Source organism: Gymnogyps californianus, chromosome 2 (assembly GCF_018139145.2).
Source record: "Gymnogyps californianus isolate 813 chromosome 2, ASM1813914v2, whole genome shotgun sequence".
In the NCBI taxonomy this organism is placed as follows: Eukaryota; Metazoa; Chordata; class Aves; order Accipitriformes; family Cathartidae; genus Gymnogyps; species Gymnogyps californianus.
In genome coordinates this window covers 153,083,279-153,104,045 of record NC_059472.1, presented here as the reverse complement: position 1 = coordinate 153,104,045, position 20,767 = coordinate 153,083,279, and the positions used below count along the sequence as shown (strand labels likewise).

Below are 20,767 nucleotides of genomic sequence, written 5' to 3'. Positions count from 1 at the left end.
CCTTTTGTTCCATGTATGTATTTTTTCCTGAATTTCTCTAAGTCAGTGGCATTTGCTGTTCTGGTACGTTAGGTACCAATGATTCCATTTAGTTTAATTATATGTTATTTGTAAAGACTTGACATTCTGTCCTGATTTCAGTGTGGTGTTTTTCACTAATAACTTTGTAGTCTCATATTTTCGTGTAATTTCTGAAAATACTGTAGCTTAATTATTTTACTAAAGTGTGTTAAACTTTTTTCAGTTCATATGTATTTGAATTACTCAATTCCATTTTTGTTCCTCTAGCATTGCTGTTCAGAAACAAACAAACTTCCATTTGGCATTATATTTGTACATGTATACATCTTGATGTCTAGATCACTTTAGGTTGGTGACTTTAGCCATCCAGTGTTTCTGTCTATAATAATACATAGATACAAACTGTTGTAAATTCACTCTTTTATTGACTGCACAGGAGTGCTTACTCTTCCGTAACTCCTGTGTGCATACTGAAAATGGGCTGAAGTCTTTAGTAGTATAGTTTGCTTTCAAATTATTTGTAAGTTTATTGAACCTATCCTTTCAAGCTAATAGTGTCTACACAGGGAAATGAATGAGGGTGATGAACATTCACAACCCTATGTAGATAAATTAAAAATGTGAAATACTTGCTCCGCTGTGTGGATTAAGTACTTTGTCATCAAAATATTTTTAATGTGTGACCTGAGAATGCACTTGTGGAGTCATGTGATGCAGCCAGTGCATTGCACACTGTTGCATTGCTGCCTGCCAGCTTGCCTGCATAGGAACTCCTCTAATTCATATTAGTCATTTCTGTACAAAATGTTATGCTGAAATGTGGCACACTAAATTTGATAGGTAACTGTCCTATGTAGGGAAATTCAAAGGGTTAATCCAGATTTTCAGTCTCTGTAGGAGAAGCAGCAGTTTACTTATTTCAGTAGCTTATTGGCTTGATTGCTGTATTTACATGTTAGCATTAATGATTTTTGAAAGGGCTAATAAAGGATTTTAGGGTATGATGGAAAAGATTAGGCAGCATGAGAGCAGTGTAGACTCGAATCTATGTTTGATAGCAGGACTGTAAATGTAGCCATAGATCTTTTGTTTCCAAAACATGCTCAAGCACAGTATTGTGAGAGTACAACAATGCAGAATCAATCCTCTCAAGGACTTAATCACTATGATTTTAGCTTTTATCAAAAAGAATAATTAGGAAAAAATGTACAACTAATGTAGATAATACTACTCTTCTCATTAACTTGCTTTCTGTTTTATTTACCTTTTTTAGATGCCAACTCAGTTTGTGGAGTCAGTTTTGGAAGTACATAGTAAATTTGTTCAACTCATCAACACTGTTTTGAATGGTGATCAACACTTCATGAGTGCCCTTGACAAGGTAACTTTTACTTAAGTAAAAAAAGCATTGGAAAACAAAATGTGGGACCCTGTTTCAGGCTCACCAAAATTCTTCAGGGCATCAACACATGTTCAAAGATAGAGTTCTTACACAGTTTTTCTATTTTAGAAATGCAATGAAACAAAAGACAATCCAGTGTTAGGGGAGAAGATATGTACAAAGGAAACCACTTCAATACTTAAGTGTTTTCTGAAAGACAGACCTTTCTTTTAATCATAATTCAAAACACAAAAATGGAGCTGACCCATTTAATATAAATTTAAGTTCAGATGATAAATAGACAAATTGTGGGTTTTGGGAAGTTTGGTAACTCTTACATGCATTTGAACTTGAATTTGCTTGCTGCCATAATGTTTAAACTCTGAATGCTGATAGTATTACTTACATAGAAGCTGTGTTTAGATTTATCAAGTTGACTACGAAGAATATCTGGAAACTTACATTACTTCAATCACTGTCACAATAGCTAACTTTTTGCAGGAGAGAACTGCACTTGAAGTTAAATAAGCCTGTTTAGGGAAGGAGGCTTGCAGCTCTTTTCTTTGAAATGCAGAGCCATGAAGGTATTGAAGATAACAGTTCTAATTGTTATAAATTATAATAATAATAATTAATTATAACTGTCATCATCAGTAGTAGTAGTAGTATTAAATTCTGCAAAACATGCCTGGGCTCTTGAGGGATTGAGTGGCTCCTGCTCAAAAAACAAGTACATTTTATCTAATCCATTTGTTAATTTCCCACTGTTTCCCGTATATCCTTGATCTTTTTCCTAGAGAGTGCACTTACTACTTTCCTATCTATAATTTCCTGTCATAGCATGCATGCATACATTTCATTGCTTTTTTGTGGTGTTTACAGTAATTGCAGTTTGTAGTTAGGGTCATAGTCTAAGCTTTGATAATTTTCAGCCAAGGTTAATCTGGAAAGACATAGTGATGAAGATACCGGTAATAATATCAATAGTAGTTACCCATCGGTATTTGTGATATTGAGAAAATAATTATTTAGTATTTTAAAACAATACTTATTTCAGTACCTTAATACATTTCTGTCTCAATTGCAATTAATGACCTGTACCAGAAGGTGGAGTAATATGAGACTGACAGCTACATTTGCTGGCACCTAGGCAATGTACTTTTTCCTTAAATACATCAATTCTTCACTTCGGTGATCTTTATTACAATAAATATTTAAAATCTTAATCTGCTGTCAGTTTTTCATGGTGGATATCAAAACTGCTGTTGTTACCTCCAGTATTATTGCAAAAGAGTGCTCTAAGTTTCAAAGAGTTTCCTATTTCTTGTCAAGTCATGCATTCCTTTCTTGTAGGGACTCTAGGGACCCATTATCAAATATTGGAATGTTGAGGCATTGTACAAAAGAGTTGTTTGTCAGTTGTTCTTTATAATAATAACAATAATAATAATAATAATGTTTTCCTTCCATAGATGGAACTGTAATTCCTAGGAACTATGGTCATGCAATATTTTTGGCTCAGTATTAGTTTAAAATGTTAATTTAAATGTGATATATAGTTTAGAAACTAATCTTGATGATTCTGATATCTTTGTTTACAATTTCCAGTTCTAAACTGCATTATCTCCTTCCTTTTCTTTTTCATTATATTCAGGTTTTCTTCAGCTACCATATTTTTTTGTACTGCACTGCTTCAAATTTCCACTTTCAACAATATTTTTTCTCCTCTTTATCAAAAAATCCAACAACCAAAATACCTTTCCTTTCTTACTGCTGTGAGCACACCATGTATGTTTTTCAGCTCAAAATACGTGCTGTTCATGTAAGCTGCTGTTGATGTGCTGCTGCTCAAATATGCTTTATTCACAATTATTCCTCAGTTTCTTTCCATCCATACTTTTGGACCATACATATTGCTGTATACCAAAATCTTCATACTTTAAAGTTTCTAATCGGAACTTAATTCGTTCTCCTGTTTTCTGCAATTAACTTCTGTTCCTCTACTCTGTCCGCTTTTACTTAAATCTCAACTTAAAAATGCTCAACACACAAATTCTCACAGAGCAGTAATTCAAACCCTTTTATTCAGTGTTTCTTTTTTGATCCCCTTTTGTGTAGTTTGGTTTTATAGGGTCTCGGGATGGTCTTTGCCCTGAACATTTTTTTGATTTCTTCAAATTTCACAAGAGAAAAAGTTTTAAGTAATTTACATTTTTTCTCTTTGCTCCTATGTAGGCTTTGACATCAGTAGTTAACTATAGGGAGCCCAAGTCAATCTGCAAAGCACCTGAGTTGGTAAGTGATACATATTATTGTAGAAAGTAATACTACTTTTTTATAACTGTCAAATGAATTGGCAGAGGGTCCATCACATGAATATCCATTTCTCACACTGAGTCAGCCAGATACACAGGTGTGTATTTCAGTAGTAATAAATAACTTAAGCTGCACACACATTTTGTGGGTATGCAAAATTGGTGCAGTTGTGATTTTTGATACAGAATTTGTATTTTCTGTGGATGTAGTATGTATTGTTTACCTATGAATACAGCCCTTGTAATAGAAATGAGACTGTAGACTGTGACTTATTTCATGCTTTAACTTTTGTGTAGAAGTTTGGAATACCTTGGCATACATTTGTTCTCAAGCTTGACAAGTAGGTTTGGGTTTTTCTTTTTTTAACTTGAGCTGGCCAAGTACTGTGACAACTTGTTGAAGAAATCAGCAAAAGGAATGACAGAGAACGAAGTAGAAGACAAACTTACAAGTTTCATTACTGTTTTCAAATACATTGATGACAAAGATGTATTCCAAAAGGTAACTTTTGATATTCACTAAATGTTAAAATGTTACATTTAAAGTATACTTGAAGAATGTAGTTATGCTTTTAAAAATCCTCGTATCTGATTTTTTTTTTATGCAGTTCTATGCCAGAATGTTGGCAAAAAGATTAATTCATGGTTTGTCTATGTCTATGGATTCTGAAGAAGCCATGATTAATAAACTAAAGGTAATGTAATATTCTTCTAATGCAGAATAAACAAACATAGGAGTATGTAAAGTTGAGAGGGAGCAGCAGAGGGTGCCAGAGATAACTTCGCAATCAGTAGATCCTGTTTCCAATAGCTGAAAGGAAAAGCTAATTTCTTGGTAGTCTATGAAAGCTATATGGCCAAGAATCACCTAGGGTTTTGAGATTTTTATGAGGTTGTGGGTAGTTTTATTAAGTGTGTTCAAATAATTCATATTTACATTATAAAAGTGCCAAGGACTTTCATAAACTAGCTCTATCTTTCAATTTTATAAAATAACATTGTTTGTATAAATCAATGTATAGAAAGTGAAACTAAGATAAATTTGATAATTTTCTTTTATAATGTTTGTTTTCTATTGCAACTAGTGTTCTCTGTAAATATTATAACACTTCTGCTGACTAGATTTTCACATTTTAGTAGTGAATATGCATAATTTAATAGTAAGTACTGTTTTCACTGTGAAACCTGTTACAATATTTCTTCACAGCAAGCCTGTGGTTATGAATTTACCAGCAAGCTCCATCGAATGTATACAGACATGAGTGTTAGTGCTGATCTCAACAATAAATTCAACAACTTTATCAAAAACCAGGACACGATTATAGATTTGGGAATTAGTTTTCAGATATATGTTCTACAGGTACTAATGTATGTTTATTACTATTGAGTTATTTGTACTTAATTTTTACGTTTTGATAACAAGTGAACAATTTTTCGAACTATGAATACTTCTCATATGGAAACTGACACCTTATGATCATTGTGGAATGATTTATTTTTCTACTGTTTCTTTTTAAAATTAACCCACTAGCACACTAAACAATAGTGATGTAAAATGCCTTGTGTTCTTGTCTTGAATTAATACCTCAGTGGGGCATGCATAATGAGCAGTAAAAAATGAGCAGTAAAACTTCTGGTGTAAATTGAATGTCTTATGGCATAATATACACTATAGATAGATCTGTTTAATAGTGTTGTTTTTTTCTCAACATGTATGTTATACGAAAATGTTAACACTTTTATTTTTCCTGATACCTTTAGGCTGGTGCATGGCCTCTAACTCAGGCTCCTTCTTCTACATTTGCAATTCCTCAGGAACTGGAAAAAAGTGTACAGATGGTAGGTTAGTAGGAGGCTTCTTGTAAACATGTAGAAAATGTAAAATAACTCTAAATAAAAGATCATCACTCTAACAGAGAAAAACCTGAGCTGCTTCATTTTGTTTGTAAGTCATGGCTATCCTGTTTCCAGTCCATCTGAAATTTGGAAGGGTCACCCAAATGACATACTGAATTTATGTATGTGCATGGCTTTTCTTTGTTTTTCACATCTCTCTTCTACACTTCGTGATTGATGAGGGAGATGCTAATGAATACAATCAAATGAACTGAGTTGATTCTTAGCTTTAAAACCAATTCCTAATATTTAGATAAAAGAAGATTTTGTTTCTAATATTAAATCTGAACAGATTTAATAGCAGATTAAAATGCAGATGCAGGTTTCTTGTCCCATATTTCATAGGAGCCATTCAAAATCAAGCTTCATGCAAACTTCTTTAAAGCTAATTTTATGAATTCTCAAAGCAGTAAAGGTTTTACTTTGGCCAAATAATCTCTTTTTATGTGATTATTTCTGCTTTGTAGAGGTGGTATATTTTATTACTTTTGATTATATTATTGTGTTCTAAATGTTACCTGTACAATGTTTGTGTTAAAATACAGAATATGCGTGTTTACCTTTGCTAAACTGATTTAATGGTGAAGTACATTTTAGGCAATAAAAATTTCATATTATTGAACATAAGAGATTTTTAAAGCAGTTTTTATAGCTTAAGTTGCTATCTGATGTAAATTATAATGGCAAATGTCTTTCTGCGGTGAAGGAGCTTTTTCATGTATTACTACTAAGTATTGGAACTATTTATTCTGCTTTTATTTCTGCTGTATTAAGTGGCACATGGTTTTAGCAATATAATAGTTTCCAACCCATACTGTGGGATCCACAGAAGGTGTTTGATGACATTTTGGTGTTCTTTGTGGGCTTAAAATAGGAGTATTGTCAGTTGTGGCTCAGTTGGAAAACAGTTGCGAACTTGCGTATCAGAAGCAGCTCAGAGTCTGGATTGCTTGCCTAACTTCACTGTTTTGCCAGTTTGAGGGAGCAAACTTATTCATGTGTCACCTAGCTAGAATTAATGCTCTAAACTATACTCATAATTCCCTGAGGAAACAGAACATGACCTTGAGGAGTCTTTGAAAAATTGACAATATCTGTCTTTACTGTCAAATTTGATCATTTGACCCATGAAGAGAGAGTTCTTGCAGGATTCTGGCTGGGATTTAGAAAGAAAAAAACATTTTGCCGTTGCACTCTGAAGTATGGGAGTACCTCTGTAACTGGGCAAACTGTTTAGCAGCTTTTTCAGGCTCCGAGACTGCTGGAGCTTCCTATAAATATATATTTATTTGAATGGTGTACAAATGCTGATTTTCGTACCATATAAGCTTGTGGGTGCAGAAACGCCTGATCCGTAAAGAGGTCAAAAGTCCCCCTTTTTGTATTTTCCTTCAACGTCAATCAGAGTTGCCAGACCAAATCAGAGTAAGCCAAATTGATGTGTACACAGTGTTGGCTACGTGAGGTTTAGGGAGGTTGGATCCCATTTCAAGGAAAGGTTCTTTGAATCTGCTTAAGTTTTTCTCATTACCAGAAAGTAGTTAGACCTCAAATTAGGATTAGTCTGCAAGCCACACTTTCTTGTTTCTTTCAGATAGGAAGTATGAGAGCAAAATTTCTGAATTTTTTTCTTTTTTTTAAAAAAAAAAAAAGGAAGCTTAAATACTAAAACTAAGGTTTAGCAGGCACTTGCCAATATATGCAGTCTGATTTGTTCCTCTTGGTTATAGAGCTAATATGTAGGATTAAGGTCAGATTTATATTTTAATTTTTCTGTTGGATTTTCAGCCAAATTTCAGTTATTTTCAGAGGACATCCAAGAGAATGCCATAGCTACTAAAATGCTACTAAAAATCCCTATTTTTGTATTTCTCCTTACAAGCAAAATGATCAGACTCTTACATTACATATGTTAGAATAAAATCTTGATTTTTACAAGCCTTGCATCAGTTTAGCCCACAGAATAAGTAAGCTGGAAGCCATGTCCTCAAAAAGGGTTTTTAAACATTCTGGAATATCTTTAATTGTTCTTCAAAATCCAGTGCTTCCTTTCGTTTCCTAGGGCTTTTTCTTATTCTCTCTCCATGGCTTGCTGGTTTCCAGGAATGGCAGGATTGATGGATTATATATAATATGAGAATAAGATGATTTTGCTGCTTCTCTGTAAATTTGGTTTTTCTTATCACATTCCACAGGTCATTTATGCCCTTCCTTCTCTTATTCTGTCGGTGAAAATGACATTTAGATGTACATAAATATAGTTTTGAAAGAATCTTCTAGGAATTGCATTCCTAGAGTCTTCTGGAAAGTGGTTTCATTTACAGTAGCCACACTTGTGCACTTTTGTGCCAGATTTCAAACTGCATAGCTAATTTTCACTTGCACAAAACCAAAAACTTTGTTTCTTAAAGAAGAGAGGAATTTTTAAGTTGTTCTTAAGGCCTTTTCTTATTTACAAGTAATTTTTTTCATATTCCTGTTCTGCTATGTATTTGTGTGTCTTTGTATAATTTAAATATCAGGAAAAAATGCTTCCCAGAATGATTGATGTAGCACTTCTCATAATGACAAGAAATTCATGTAAAAATCAAAAAAAGAAGGAAGAAATTAGCATTACTACTAATGCTAGTTTTGCATATAGGATTTTTAAAATACTGATTTTGAGGGGATGCTTCAATTTTTGGGTGTCAGTACAAGTTTGAAATGTTACTTCCTAAATCATAAACGTGCTTCTTTGTGAAAATAGGTTTTGGAAGGTTCCAACAGAAATTCGAGGATCTGTAGTCACTTCTTGATTCTGAGATGTTTGCAAACTCTGTAGTTGTGTCTAGCCTGAAACCCAAATTGGAAAGTGGCAAAACCTGTGCCTACTTTGAAGCTTGCTCTTTTGGAATTCCTGCTAAAAATATGTTCAGGAATGTAAGATGAGATTCGTCATGAAAGTCAATGTGTAGCTGACTGTGGGAAATACCTGTTAACTAAAAGTTTATGGTTTTTGAAGGATGTTGTTAAAAAAAAAAATCAGTAAAATGGATTTTCTGAATTGATTTTAAATAGGATATCAAAGCCACGGAATATAGAATGATTTCACCTAGGTGAAAAAATAAAAATACACTTGTTTTTATATGGAATTGGAAGGAACAGAATAATAAAACTTAACAAGATTGATTGCTAAAACCTCCTAGAAATTTGTTTAAATTCAGTAGAGTTGATACTTTGGAACACTGTTTAACTACAGTATTTTATGCTTTGAGAATGAATGTGTCAACAATCTTTTTGATTTAGTCATCAAGTGATATGTTAATATGTCCAAGTAGTTCAGTAAATGACTGATGTTCAGTCATCACCCATCTTCTAAAGGAAAATGCTGTCATGAATTGATCTGCAATGTTTGCATCCAATATGATGAACATAAAACCATTATTTCTTCACTGGGGTGGTAGTGTGATAATAAACTATTGTAAGTAGTTATATGTGTGACTAATTGAAGTTCATTTTGTTTTGCAGTTTGAATTATTTTACAGTCAGCATTTTAGTGGAAGGAAGCTTACTTGGTTACATTATCTTTGTACAGGTAAAAATAAGTGCTTTGCTAAACTTATGCTCTATACACCTGACAATTATTTGTTAAAAGTCCTTTTCAAATGGCAACAGACTTTGGAGTTGGAACATTGTGTTGCATATAAAGTCAACTGACTTATTTTGCGTTAGAAATTAATTTAACATTTGCTGCTTAGTATTTCCAAAATTTATGTTTTGTAAACTTGCATATGTTATCTGTGATTTATTAAATCCAAATAAAACTAGAATTGTACATTTTTAACTACAAAACAACACTGCAGAACTGCTGAGTTTATAACAATTGCCCTGGAATTGTTTCTGTAGTGTCAGATGTGCCTTAGCTCAATATTAAATAATTTTAAGAATGCGTATTATACTATTTTACTCAGATAATGTAAGTAGCTAAGTAAATATGTGTATATATTTACTTATATTTATATTTACTACATAGAAATATACGTTAAAAAACATCTTAGAAGAGATATATAAAATTGTAGCTTAGTTTAGTAAGTATCAGTCAATTGTATTTTATTTCAAGTGCTTTCAGTATCAGGCTTTAGCAACTGCACACCACAGCATATTACATGGAGGTGAAAACCAGACTAGCATACAATAATATAATGTAATGAAAATTTAGTTCTGATAATAGAAGGTTGCCATTAACTCACACTGACCTTCACACAGAAAATCTAAATCTGTTTTCAGGCAGATTTCTTCAGTGTTTTTTTTCCTTTTCCTTTTTTTTTTTTTTCTTCTTAAATTTCAGGGGAATGTAAAGAATATAAGAATATTGTGAAAAAATTTTAATGGACAAGTCTTTTATTTTGTTTTTAAATCTTTCCTTGGAACAACTTTCCTGTAATCACTGTTCTGTGATTCTGTGTAAGCTATTGGTAATTGAAGTTTATGCATTGCAATGTGTTGAGGCTATTTGGAATTTCCTTTTTTTATTACTACAAATTATATTGCATTATTCAAATTCAACACTGTAGTTTTCCTTTTTTATTAAAAACACTACTGTTGTAGTATTCATAGTTAATCAGGGTTTTTTTTGTTGCAGGCCACATTCTATATGTGTAAATTCACAACATCAGTTTTCATCTTCCCATTCCAAGTGTTAAATGCATACTTAGGTATGAATTGAATGTCTGGAAATGTATGAGGAGCTCTAGTAGTTAGGCTTCAGATGACTTTTCAGCACATTCCATCAGTTTATAAAATACTACTTGTATCATTACAGGTGAAGTAAAAATGAATTATTTGTGCAAACCTTATGTAGCCATGGTCACAACATACCAAATGGCAGTGTTGCTTGCCTTCAACAACAGTGAAACTGTCAGTTACAAGGAGCTTCAGGATAGTACACAAATGAATGAGAAGGAACTGACAAAAACCATCAAATCCTTACTTGATGTCAAAATGATCAACCATGACTCAGACAAGGTATGCAGTAATGATATAAAAAAAGTTTCATGTTTTCAGTCTTGTGATTCTAATATTTGTTGAGGGCTTTTTTTAATATGAAAGAATCCACTGTTTGGGTTTTTTTCTAAACTGTATTATTGACCCTTGTGAACAATTATAAATCTGTCTTTATAAGGAAAGATACAGGAGGAAGTAGACTATCTGTGTCATATAGGCTCTCTATGCCTATAACAGCATGGTATGCTGAAAAGGTAATAATGCTAGGACTGTTTACTGTGTCTGTTGCATTTCATCCATATGGCTTTAGACTTACTGCTGTTGGGGGGAATACTCTTTAAATACACCACTTTCAAAGTTGTACTGAATCATGGGAAGGAGCCCAAGTAGTAAACCAAAGAGTCTTACAGAGATCCTAAAAAAATATTTGTGGGATTAAGAGACTGAAAGTAACAGCAACCATGTTCTTCCTTGCTGTCAGATTACAGGAGGAGGAGGGAGGAGGAAAGAGAGCAAGGAGGGCTTGTGTGAGACGATTTTTGCTGCAATTTGCCAAACTCTATCATTCCATGAGTTTCATGGAATTCCAGTAATATCTGAGCTTTGTTTGTGGTTAAGGCAATGGTTGATACAGGTTCTGTTTCTGACTCTGCCTCATACTTCTATATGACCTACGTGAAAGCGGTTACCCTTTTTCCCATGCAGTGAAGGGCACAGATGTCTGTTATGTAAGAAACACGACAGAAGTACCTGTGCATACCATACAAACTTTAGCATGTGCTTCCAGCTAGCCCAGAAAGCCTGTTATTGAGACAGTATCAGGGAGAAGAAACTGAGATAAGCTGTTCACTTCGCTTACGAGAAGAAATCCAAAGCTGCTCTGATAGCTGCTTTTTTTTTTAACCAGGAAAATATTAGAAAATGGAAAGTGAGATCACAAGGAAGATCTGATGCTTGGCTGAAGCATAGGACATGCTTTCAATATCTAGAAATGAGCTCAGGTTGGAACAGTGGCTGGGAAGATGTCTGTTAAACCATGGGTGAAATATAACACTGGGAGCTATTACAGAAAACAGTGAGATTTTTCATAATCTTAGAAAGTTGCCCATTATTTAAAGGATTTACATTTATTTATGTCTGTTGTATAATGTCTGCCCAGTTTCTTTAAGCATATGTCATTGAAGAGTGAATGATACAGCTTTCCAACCCTTTTACCTTTTAATGTTTACCACTGCATTTTCTGGTTCTTTAACTTCCAGGCTATTGTATTCAAACATCTCTGCTAATTCTGTTTTCTGCGCACTCCATCCAGCAATGTGAAAGTAGATCTGTAGACAGTCTATCAGCTTACTTATTGAATAAGCCAGTGAACTTTAGTGGCTTAAGCAGTGAAATTAAATACACTAACTTCTCTTTACCTGTATCTGAGCCACACAGAAAAGTACAGTATATTAAATGTTGTAGTTTGCTTTTGTTTGTTTGTTCTTTTTTTGAAAGAGGAAAGAAAAAAAGAAACTTTTGGCAAAATCTTTGTTGGTTCATTAGAATCATGCTTTTTGAGTTCATGCACAACACACAATTTATTTTGGTTTATACTCAACCATGTAAGCAGAATAATGCTAAAATTAATGTTAGCTTGTATTTTTTAAAGCTGTTGATCTTTGCCCTTTCATGTTAAATTTTCTATACTATGCCTGGATATTATAAAATATTATAATAAATAATATGCAGAATATAAAATTATTATTAATATTGTTTTGAGTATATATTTAGATACATAAATAAGCTCAGTCTAAGAAGCCCAGTAACTTTATTCTGCTGGAAATTGATAATACTTGTACAGACTATTGCCTGGGAACTGCAAAGATTGGTCAGGTCATCCTGTTAGTTGAATGTAAAGGTGTTTGGACTTCAGGGAATAGTTACCATTTATGGAAAGAAATGGACTTTTACATGTAGAAAAGAATGAGATTCTGACAGGAAAAAATTAGAAATGTACAGATAGATGTGGAACTGGAGAAGTTGAAGTTTGTCAACTGTTTCTGCTATAACATAACAAAATGCTTAGATTTTTTGCTTAAGTTCTGGAAGGCAACATTAGTAATAGTTGTGAAAGCAACAGCTCGCTCTCTTGAGGTTCTGCCATAAATAAATGCAAATCCTACTTTCTTTGCAGGGAGAAAATGAGTTTAAATGGAGAGTGTTTGCAACTAAGATAAGCTGTCAAAGTATTAAAACAGAAATTGCTTTAATCATATTGACTTGTTAACAAAATTCATGTATGTCAGAGTTCTTTATAGTGTTTTCTAAAATAGACTTGATTTCTGGGTTAGTTAAACTGTAGCTTAAAAAATTGACCTGGTTCAAGTGGCATTTTAGAATTTCCAGCTACAAATCCGAAATTGTTTGTATGTATGCAAGCCCTAACTGATTTTTCAGAGTAAATTGTTATCATTTTCTGGTTCCATTTCTGATTTTTTAAAAAGATTCTTTATTGCAGGAAGATATAGAGGCAGAGTCTACGTTTTCATTAAATATGAACTTCAGCAGTAAACGAACAAAATTTAAAATTACTACATCAATGCAGAAAGACACGCCACAGGCAAGTATTCTTTAGTGTTTCTAGCCTGAGCAGCTTAGGAAGCTTATTTTTCTAAAATCAAATTTATTGTATTTGGTGTAAGCAGATGTAAGAGTCCCTGTGTAAGATTTATATCACTGTAAAGAAACTGTTTAAGTTTAAAGCTTAAGCACTGCAAATTTTTCTTGTACTTAAAATACAGGCAGGAGAAGATGGAATAGGGAATAAGAAAGTAGAAGAAAAAGATAAACAGGAGCTATTCCTCTTGTACCAAATGGGATTGACATTTAGCTTTTCTTACCTAATGAGACTTTTTTGGTGGTGGTGTTTATACCAGGAACAGCAGAACCAATCAACTCTGTTTTCCTATGGTTTTGTGTCCTTTGGCAACTAAAATTAACTCCAGTGTTATAGTCCGTGTTCCCTCTGTATCTCCTAAGACAGGATTTTGTACAAGAGATGTGTATGCTGCCAAACTCAATACATTATGGTAAATTCTGCCTGCCTTTCTCCCGAGCAAAAATGCTGGTTTGCATGTCTCCTACCTTCCTGCTGATTTTCATGAAACCTGGTATTCTTGATTTATGGAAGCACTTTGCCTGGAATTGAACTTCACCTAGACTTTTGTATTAAATGACCGCTTTTAATAAAGTAAAAAGTATAGATTCAAGATACTTTTATGAGGTGTTTATTGATCTTACTATATTTTAAGCATTGCTGTTCTTCCTGTATCGCAGGAGATGGAGCAGACCAGAAGTGCTGTAGATGAAGACAGAAAAATGTATCTTCAAGCTGCTATAGTCCGTATCATGAAAGCACGTAAAGTGTTGCGACATAATGCTCTTATTCAGGAGGTAAGATAAAATCCTCTTCTTCAGTATGACCTGATGAAAATCTTCAGGATAGTTGGGTAAAACATGACATAAAATTCTCCCATGTCAAAACTAATACCTCAGTGAAATTAGTGAGAATTTCATTGGAGTCTAGTTTAAACTGCAGTACTGGAGCACTAGCTGTGATCCCTCAATCTTGTAAACGTGTCTTAGCACTAAAGCGTTAAGTGCTTCTGTGTTTGCTCTTTCCTTTTGGCTGGTTCTATGCCGACAGATGTTGTATCCTATAAGAATCATTGCCAGAGCTATAGGTTCAATTGAAAATCTGAGTATGGATATTCTAGGTGTGGAATTTCCACAGAAGAGCCTAGCCAATTTTGAGCTCTAGTTGTGATTTTATTCTAATTCATGGCTTAAATTTTAAAATTTGTCTGAGTATGTAGACATGCACTTCTTAATCTCCCTTTTCCATTAAGCGGTACAGTTGTCTAGATTTTTTAGATTCTAGATTAATGATCTGTGAACTATCACAGACTGGCTCGGAAGGAAGTGCTGTTTCTTTCATTTTTCTCCCACTTTCCCATCTGTGCCAGTTGCCTGCCTAATTGTATTTCTTATTCCAACCTAACCTTTGCTCCTACTAACCAGTTCCCAGTTTTAGTTTTCTCAGCATTCCAAGGCGTTCCTTCTTCAGTCTAATTCATTCTTGTGTCTCCTGAGCCTTGTTGGATAGCCTCGGAGCGGACTGGTGGGAGAAGGAATAAAGATTCCTGCTGTATTTGACCATTTTGAGCATGGAGATGGAGAGGCATTCAGTCATTTTGAGATCTGCTGTGTGCTTTTTGTCTCGTGGCATTGGAGGAAACAGCTTACCACACCTGCCACTTAATTTTTATTTCCTAAAAAAAAATAAGCAGCTGCAGAGAGCTTGTAAGCCCAGAACTTGCAGTGTGAGACATCTTAAAGGTTTTGGATATTGAAATAGTGCTTGTACACAAATACTCTGAAAGCAAGCTTCATTTAAGAACTCTGATTTTGAATATCTAAAAGACGAGGCAGCATAGGTCCTGATTATTCTGAAAATCTTTGGTTATTTGGTTTCCTGTTACTTAAATCATCGATGCAATTATGATGAAATCCTGTAAGAATTTACAGTTAAAACTAGAAAATGGTAGGCAAGCCCTGTTTCACCTTTGAAAATACTTTTTTCTCCCTACTCTCAAATTCTTAGAAAAAAGTTTTCGAAGTGTACTTTGCTTGAGACCAGTTTATAAGGGTGGAATAGATTACAAATTTTTATGTTTTGGAAACAAAAAATCCTTTCTGGTTGCTTCTTCCTTTGTTTAACTCAGGGGACACTCTCTGACATGCCTCTGCTGCATTTTGCTCTTGCAGTACTCTTGCAGAATAGTATGGTCTATTAACATCAGGAGTTTTTTCATGCTTTGCAAGAAAGGTGGATATTTTGATTGTTACTCAGTTAAAAACTAAGTAGAGAGTAATGTTGGTGCTCCATCACACCACATATCACCAGCCACATCCACCTGTATTGGTTTTTTACCTTAGCTTTTAACTAAATTTATTACACTTTTTTGAAAATCATACCCTTTATCATTTAGTCTTTAGTTCTCAATTTTGAATACTACTTACATCCTAGATGGATTAGAGCATTTAAAACTGAAGGCTAGGCTTGTAAATAATTGATATCTATGCTGCAGTGTAGTGTGGGGACCTGATGTAGCCTTAAATGAGCAATTGTGAAACCTCAAGCAATAAGGTGAAGCAGTACAAAAATCCACTAGGGTTAATTTTTCCTTCTTTTTTGCAGTCTGAATTAGTTTGTGCCAATCTCCATGCTGCCTCAGCTAAACTGTTACTGAGACCTGAGCTTGATTCTTTAAAGTGTTAGGTGTCTTCTCTACAGTCTGTGGTATAGATGTACTCTTAGGCACTTCAGAAATTATTGCCAGGTTTTAGAGCAAATTGTGGGGAGACATGCTTTTGTATAGTTACTGCTTAAACACAAAGATGGAAATCTCATGCTAAGTGGAAATTTTACCTAATGATGTCTGCATTGATCTCAGTAACTTGTTTTCCTTCATGTTGTATGAATAAGGCCAAACTGCCAGGTGGTTCCGAGTTGAACATGCTCAGCTTTCTCACTAGACTGACCTTTATTGAAAAATGAATAATTGTCACTTCTATTAAACTTTTAGATTATGCATAACTAACTTCTTGGCTGTCCAACTTCCTTTTTTTTTCCTGTTAACCTTGTAGTAAGATTTGATTTACTGTCAAGAGCCTTTTTATTTCTTAAAACATTCATTTGCGATATTGTTACTAATTATGGTGAAATTGTTACTTTTATGGTTATGTTTATATACTTGTATATAATGTATTCACTTAAAATTTCTAGTCTGACTTCTTGAGGAGTAAGAACGAATCCTTTGGAAGGAAGTCTGTTTACTCTGAATGGTTAATATTTTCTCACCTCATTAATATTTTTTCTAAGATATAAGGGCAGAATTATACTGTTGTTAGAGATATGATTGAAAGACTCCTAGCCGTAATGTAGTTAGCGCTGATTCTAACAGGTAGACTACAGCAGACTATTTAGGGTGAGGTGTCCAAGAAAATACTCAAGGCCCTTGGTAGACCTGTATATGTTAGCATGTGGTCTTTGCTGAATTGTTAATTGTGTTAGATATGCCCTGACAGTTTTACTTTTAGCTCCATGCTGCAGTTGCTTGCAGGATGAGGTAGCTTTTCCCTTAAAATGAATAAGGTCAGTGGGAGTAGTGGAGGGGAAAGGTCGATGCAGTCGTTCCCAGAAAATTTTTTATTCTGACCATCAGGTATTTCTATCCATCCTTCTTATTTGTATTATCTTTGATAAAACAAAAAGAAAACAAAAAAAACCCTTAGCAGTACAAAATTCTGTCTTTTGTTCTTTCTCTCCTGAGTAAATACATGAAGTACGATGATGACAATCAGTTTGAGTGTAGGGCTGAAGTTAGGTGAAATCAAGTTTCTTCTCATTTGTACTGCTGTGGAACGTACCAGACCCTTGGCTGCTAGCCCAACAGAACTCGCTCTTTTGAGCTTTTTGTTTGCTTTGCTGGGTGAGTTCTACCTGGTGAGGTCTGTTGGCTCACAGAGGGCTCCAGCAAGCTCTAGAGCCAGGACAAAGCCAGCCATGAAAAGTTGTAAAGAAAACAGGAAATCCAGCTGAAATAAAAATCACTTTCTTTACAGAACAAATGAGAAACTACAGGCAAAATATATTGTGACACTTGAGTAGTAAGATCTTTTGTTTGAAAAATTTTCCAAGTTAATAGATATGCATATTCTGTTACTATGCACCATTTCCCCCTCTTCTCTACAAGAGAATGGGCAAAACTGAGAACTGTTAAGAGACATCTAAAGTTTTGCCTGCAGTGGCAGTTTCTGCCACAATGTGCATATATGGTTTGGGTTTTTTTTACAATAAATAATTTTTTACTGTATGTATTACAAAGTTCTAGCATAGCCAGATGGAACTTGCCAAATCGTAGGTCTATCTTCAGTGACTGAAGAAAGAGAGGTTCATCCTGATTGTCTCAAATTGTATAGGAAAGGAGGTCAGTGGTAGGGGGACTCCATTTACACCTTCCAGGCGGCTGAGCAGTTCGAGTGCCTTCCAGGACCAGGTATACAGCACTACATGGGCTGGAACTTAGACAAAACACAACAAATCCAGCTCACATCTCATATCCTGGCAGCTGCAACAGAAATGAAGTAGTGTAACTTTAGAAAATCATTACTACTTGGGCTGTGTCTTTTGTGATGAGAAGTGTCATCTAGGGCTTTTCAGCAAATTTCCTGAAAAAGAAGTGTTATTTTTTCTTGCAAATTTGATTGTCTAGTGCAGTAGAATCTCTGAGGATAGGTTGCATTTTTAATATATTTAAACTGTGCTCTTCAAGAATGAATAAGGTCTTATTATAACATTATAGTCAGATTTTTTGGTAATTTGCTGTGTACCTGCTTACATGTCTTCTAAACATGTCTTTTTAATGTTATAAAGAAAACACAAGTTTCACAAATCTTTATTAAATGAAAACGTCTTCTCTATCTTTTTATGATAACAAAAGTGGTGATGGATGAGAAGAAAATTGTGTTCAAGTTTAGATGGAGTTTTGAAAAAGACAATCAAGTGAAATTTAACTATTCAGAGTTGTATAAACTATTATGAAAACTAAGATTAACACATTCTTCAGGCATTTAGTTTCCAAGTAAGACTGCCGTAACTCCAACAAAATTTGCGAGTCCATAAATTAAATATTCCAGAACAATGAAAGTACATAAACAGAAGTAAAAGCGACCTAGTCTAGGAAGAGAAGTCAGTCAGCAAAGCCAGCATGGAAAGGGACATATGGTTTTACAAAATTTTCACTTTGCTTAAACTGTGATAATAGTGAAGAAATGTGTTAATATTAGATTAATTTTTAACCTGAATATTTATCTTCATTTGTACAGTGACAAATTAAGCAAGCAAGAGGACTGAAAAAATCTGGTTAGCAAGCAGGCAAACTGAACCAATGAGCTGAACAGTCAGTTTAAGTGTCCTGACGCTAATGTATAGAGATGCTTTGTTGGTTGTTATAAATGAACTATTCCAGGTTTGTTTAATCCTGTCTTTAAAAGAAAAATACACTGAATTTGCCTTAAAGCCCTTAGCGAATATTTCTATAGCATTTATAACTGTCGTAAATAAAAATAACACAAAAAACCCATGTCTTTCTTTTGCAGGTAATTAGCCAATCAAGAGCTAGGTTTAACCCAAGTATCAGCATGATTAAGAAGTGTATTGAAGTTCTGATAGACAAACAGTACATAGAACGAAGCCAGGCCTCTGCAGATGAATACAGTTATGTAGCATGATGTTGCTATCCTGCAGGTATGATTGTAAGGAGATCATTGCTGTCACTGTTTGGTGTGTTCCTGTGGGAAGAGGCAGGCCTGTGCCTCCATAATTGGTCACTTGGCAGCCCCTGTTTTTCTGCTGTTTACAACATCACCAGTGCCATGTCATGAGCGTCAATGAAAATGCCTATAGATATTTCAAGCTCATGTCATTATGACATTTCTTAAAACTTTACTAAAAGAATGAGTGAAGTATTGCTGAAATGTGGAAAATTGGTTGGGTACCATGCTTTTTTTTTTTTCTCCCCTCTTCCCTTTCACGTTTGCAGTCGATGTTTTTTAATGTATCTTAAGACAAAGTAAAAAAAAAAAAAAAAAACAAAAAAAACCCTAAATATTGTAATATGACAGATAACCTAATAATTGTATCTACATTAAAATGTAAAAAAAATGACAAACATGATACTGCTGCTTGTCAAATAAAAAAATAAAGTTATATAATGTGTCTTGAATGATTGTAGAAATGGATATAGCATTAATGTCTGTAACTATTATTCAGACCTGGAAGAGTAAAAATAATGTTATGTGTTTGGGTTTTGGATAACCTCAGAAGTAGACCTGACGTAAGAACTAATTTATATAAAACTGAATACCAAGTATGTTATGTTTGATGTGATTATAAAAAAATATTATGGTTAAATGCACATCTTGTTTTCTTGAGATTAGGCTAATTTACATTCTTAGTGCCTGAAGGCCTACTCTGTGTCTGTTAATCTCACACTGTAGGAATACGTTACAAGAGAAAATAAACAGATGTTTGAGGGGATTTAAGTAGTGTAGCTCACAAAGAGTTAGGAATGGTTATTGTCGACATCAAAGATATAGTTCAGTGGCTTGTGAAACCACCCTGTTAATGGGAAAGAATATAGCAGACTGGTAATTGAAAAATGTTGTTTCATTAATGCATTGGGTAGAAACACTACATGGATAGGTACCTATGTTTGTTTCCACATAAGCCCATACTGGTTTTTTCTTGTTTTCCCTCCTGACTCACATGGTTGTATTTATCATATTTTGTTTTCCTCTGCCGCAATTAGATTTCCAGCTATTTCATGTCCTGTGTTGTTCATCAGGGGTGGCGTGGTGACTGTTCACTCTCACGTAAGCAAAGTATAATTTTAAAAGGTACTAACTCTACCACTGGAAGTAATTGGAGTTCAAGAGCATTATGAGTGTGAACACACTGAATGCCTGCTGCAGAAAAGAGCTTCCTCATGGCTACGCCTGCAATTATCATTGACAGGATAAATATTAAGTTAACCTCAAATGTTCTATTTTTGCCAAATTTTATTTGTGTGCATATAAAAATATATATGTAGATATATGTTATTTGCATTATTTTTTTAGACTGTGATATTTCATCACCTACTAAAAGTCCACAGATCAAGAATTAATTTTAAAGGAAAAAACCCTTTGGGGGGAGCTTTTTCCTTCTTTTTTCTTTTTCTAGTTCTTCACTGTATGAAAGGTTTCTCTCCAACTCTCAGATTGTTGCTGTCTCTTATTTCTTAAGTGGCATCGCATTCGTGTGTTACCTGGAGGGTATAGTAAACTTTCTGTAGTTAACTAGGAAATGTATCGAGAAGTGGTAATATTTTTTCCTTATGTGGATTTTGCTGAGGGCGAACAAAGGGCAATAAACAATGAAGGGCACTAAACATTTCTTCCATATTTATGGTATTTTATTCCACTACACTAAGATCTAGATTTTTTTAAATGGATTTATGTCTTAAAGAAGTGGGTTTTTTAACTGTCGTAATATGATGCAGTAGGTTGTTGTCTAAAGTGGTAG

The 20,767-nt window shown here is 34.1% G+C and overlaps 1 protein-coding gene across 5 annotated transcripts in view; it reads left to right on the top strand.

Annotated features, from left to right (window-relative positions):
* Positions 1-19,732, top strand: part of CUL2 (cullin 2) — a 52,455-nt gene extending 32,723 nt beyond the window's left edge. For 4 of the 5 annotated variants that reach the window (XM_050890649.1, XM_050890651.1, XM_050890648.1 and 1 more), the window contains 11 exons: positions 1,295-1,402; positions 3,638-3,697; positions 4,091-4,219; positions 4,326-4,412; positions 4,925-5,077; positions 5,479-5,556; positions 9,121-9,187; positions 10,415-10,617; positions 13,097-13,198; positions 13,915-14,031; positions 18,802-19,732. In XM_050890649.1, coding sequence (XP_050746606.1) covers positions 1,295-1,402; positions 3,638-3,697; positions 4,091-4,219; positions 4,326-4,412; positions 4,925-5,077; positions 5,479-5,556; positions 9,121-9,187; positions 10,415-10,617; positions 13,097-13,198; positions 13,915-14,031; positions 18,802-18,933 — 1,236 coding nt within the window. In that variant the 3' untranslated portion in view covers positions 18,934-19,732. Of the gene's footprint in view, positions 1-1,294; positions 1,403-3,637; positions 3,698-4,090; positions 4,220-4,325; positions 4,413-4,924; positions 5,078-5,478; positions 5,557-9,120; positions 9,188-10,414; positions 10,618-11,503; positions 11,598-13,096; positions 13,199-13,914; positions 14,032-18,801 lie in introns of those variants that run through there. The other variant, XM_050890652.1, reaches the window with a different exon arrangement.
* The last annotated feature ends 1,035 nt before the right edge of the window (positions 19,733-20,767 follow it).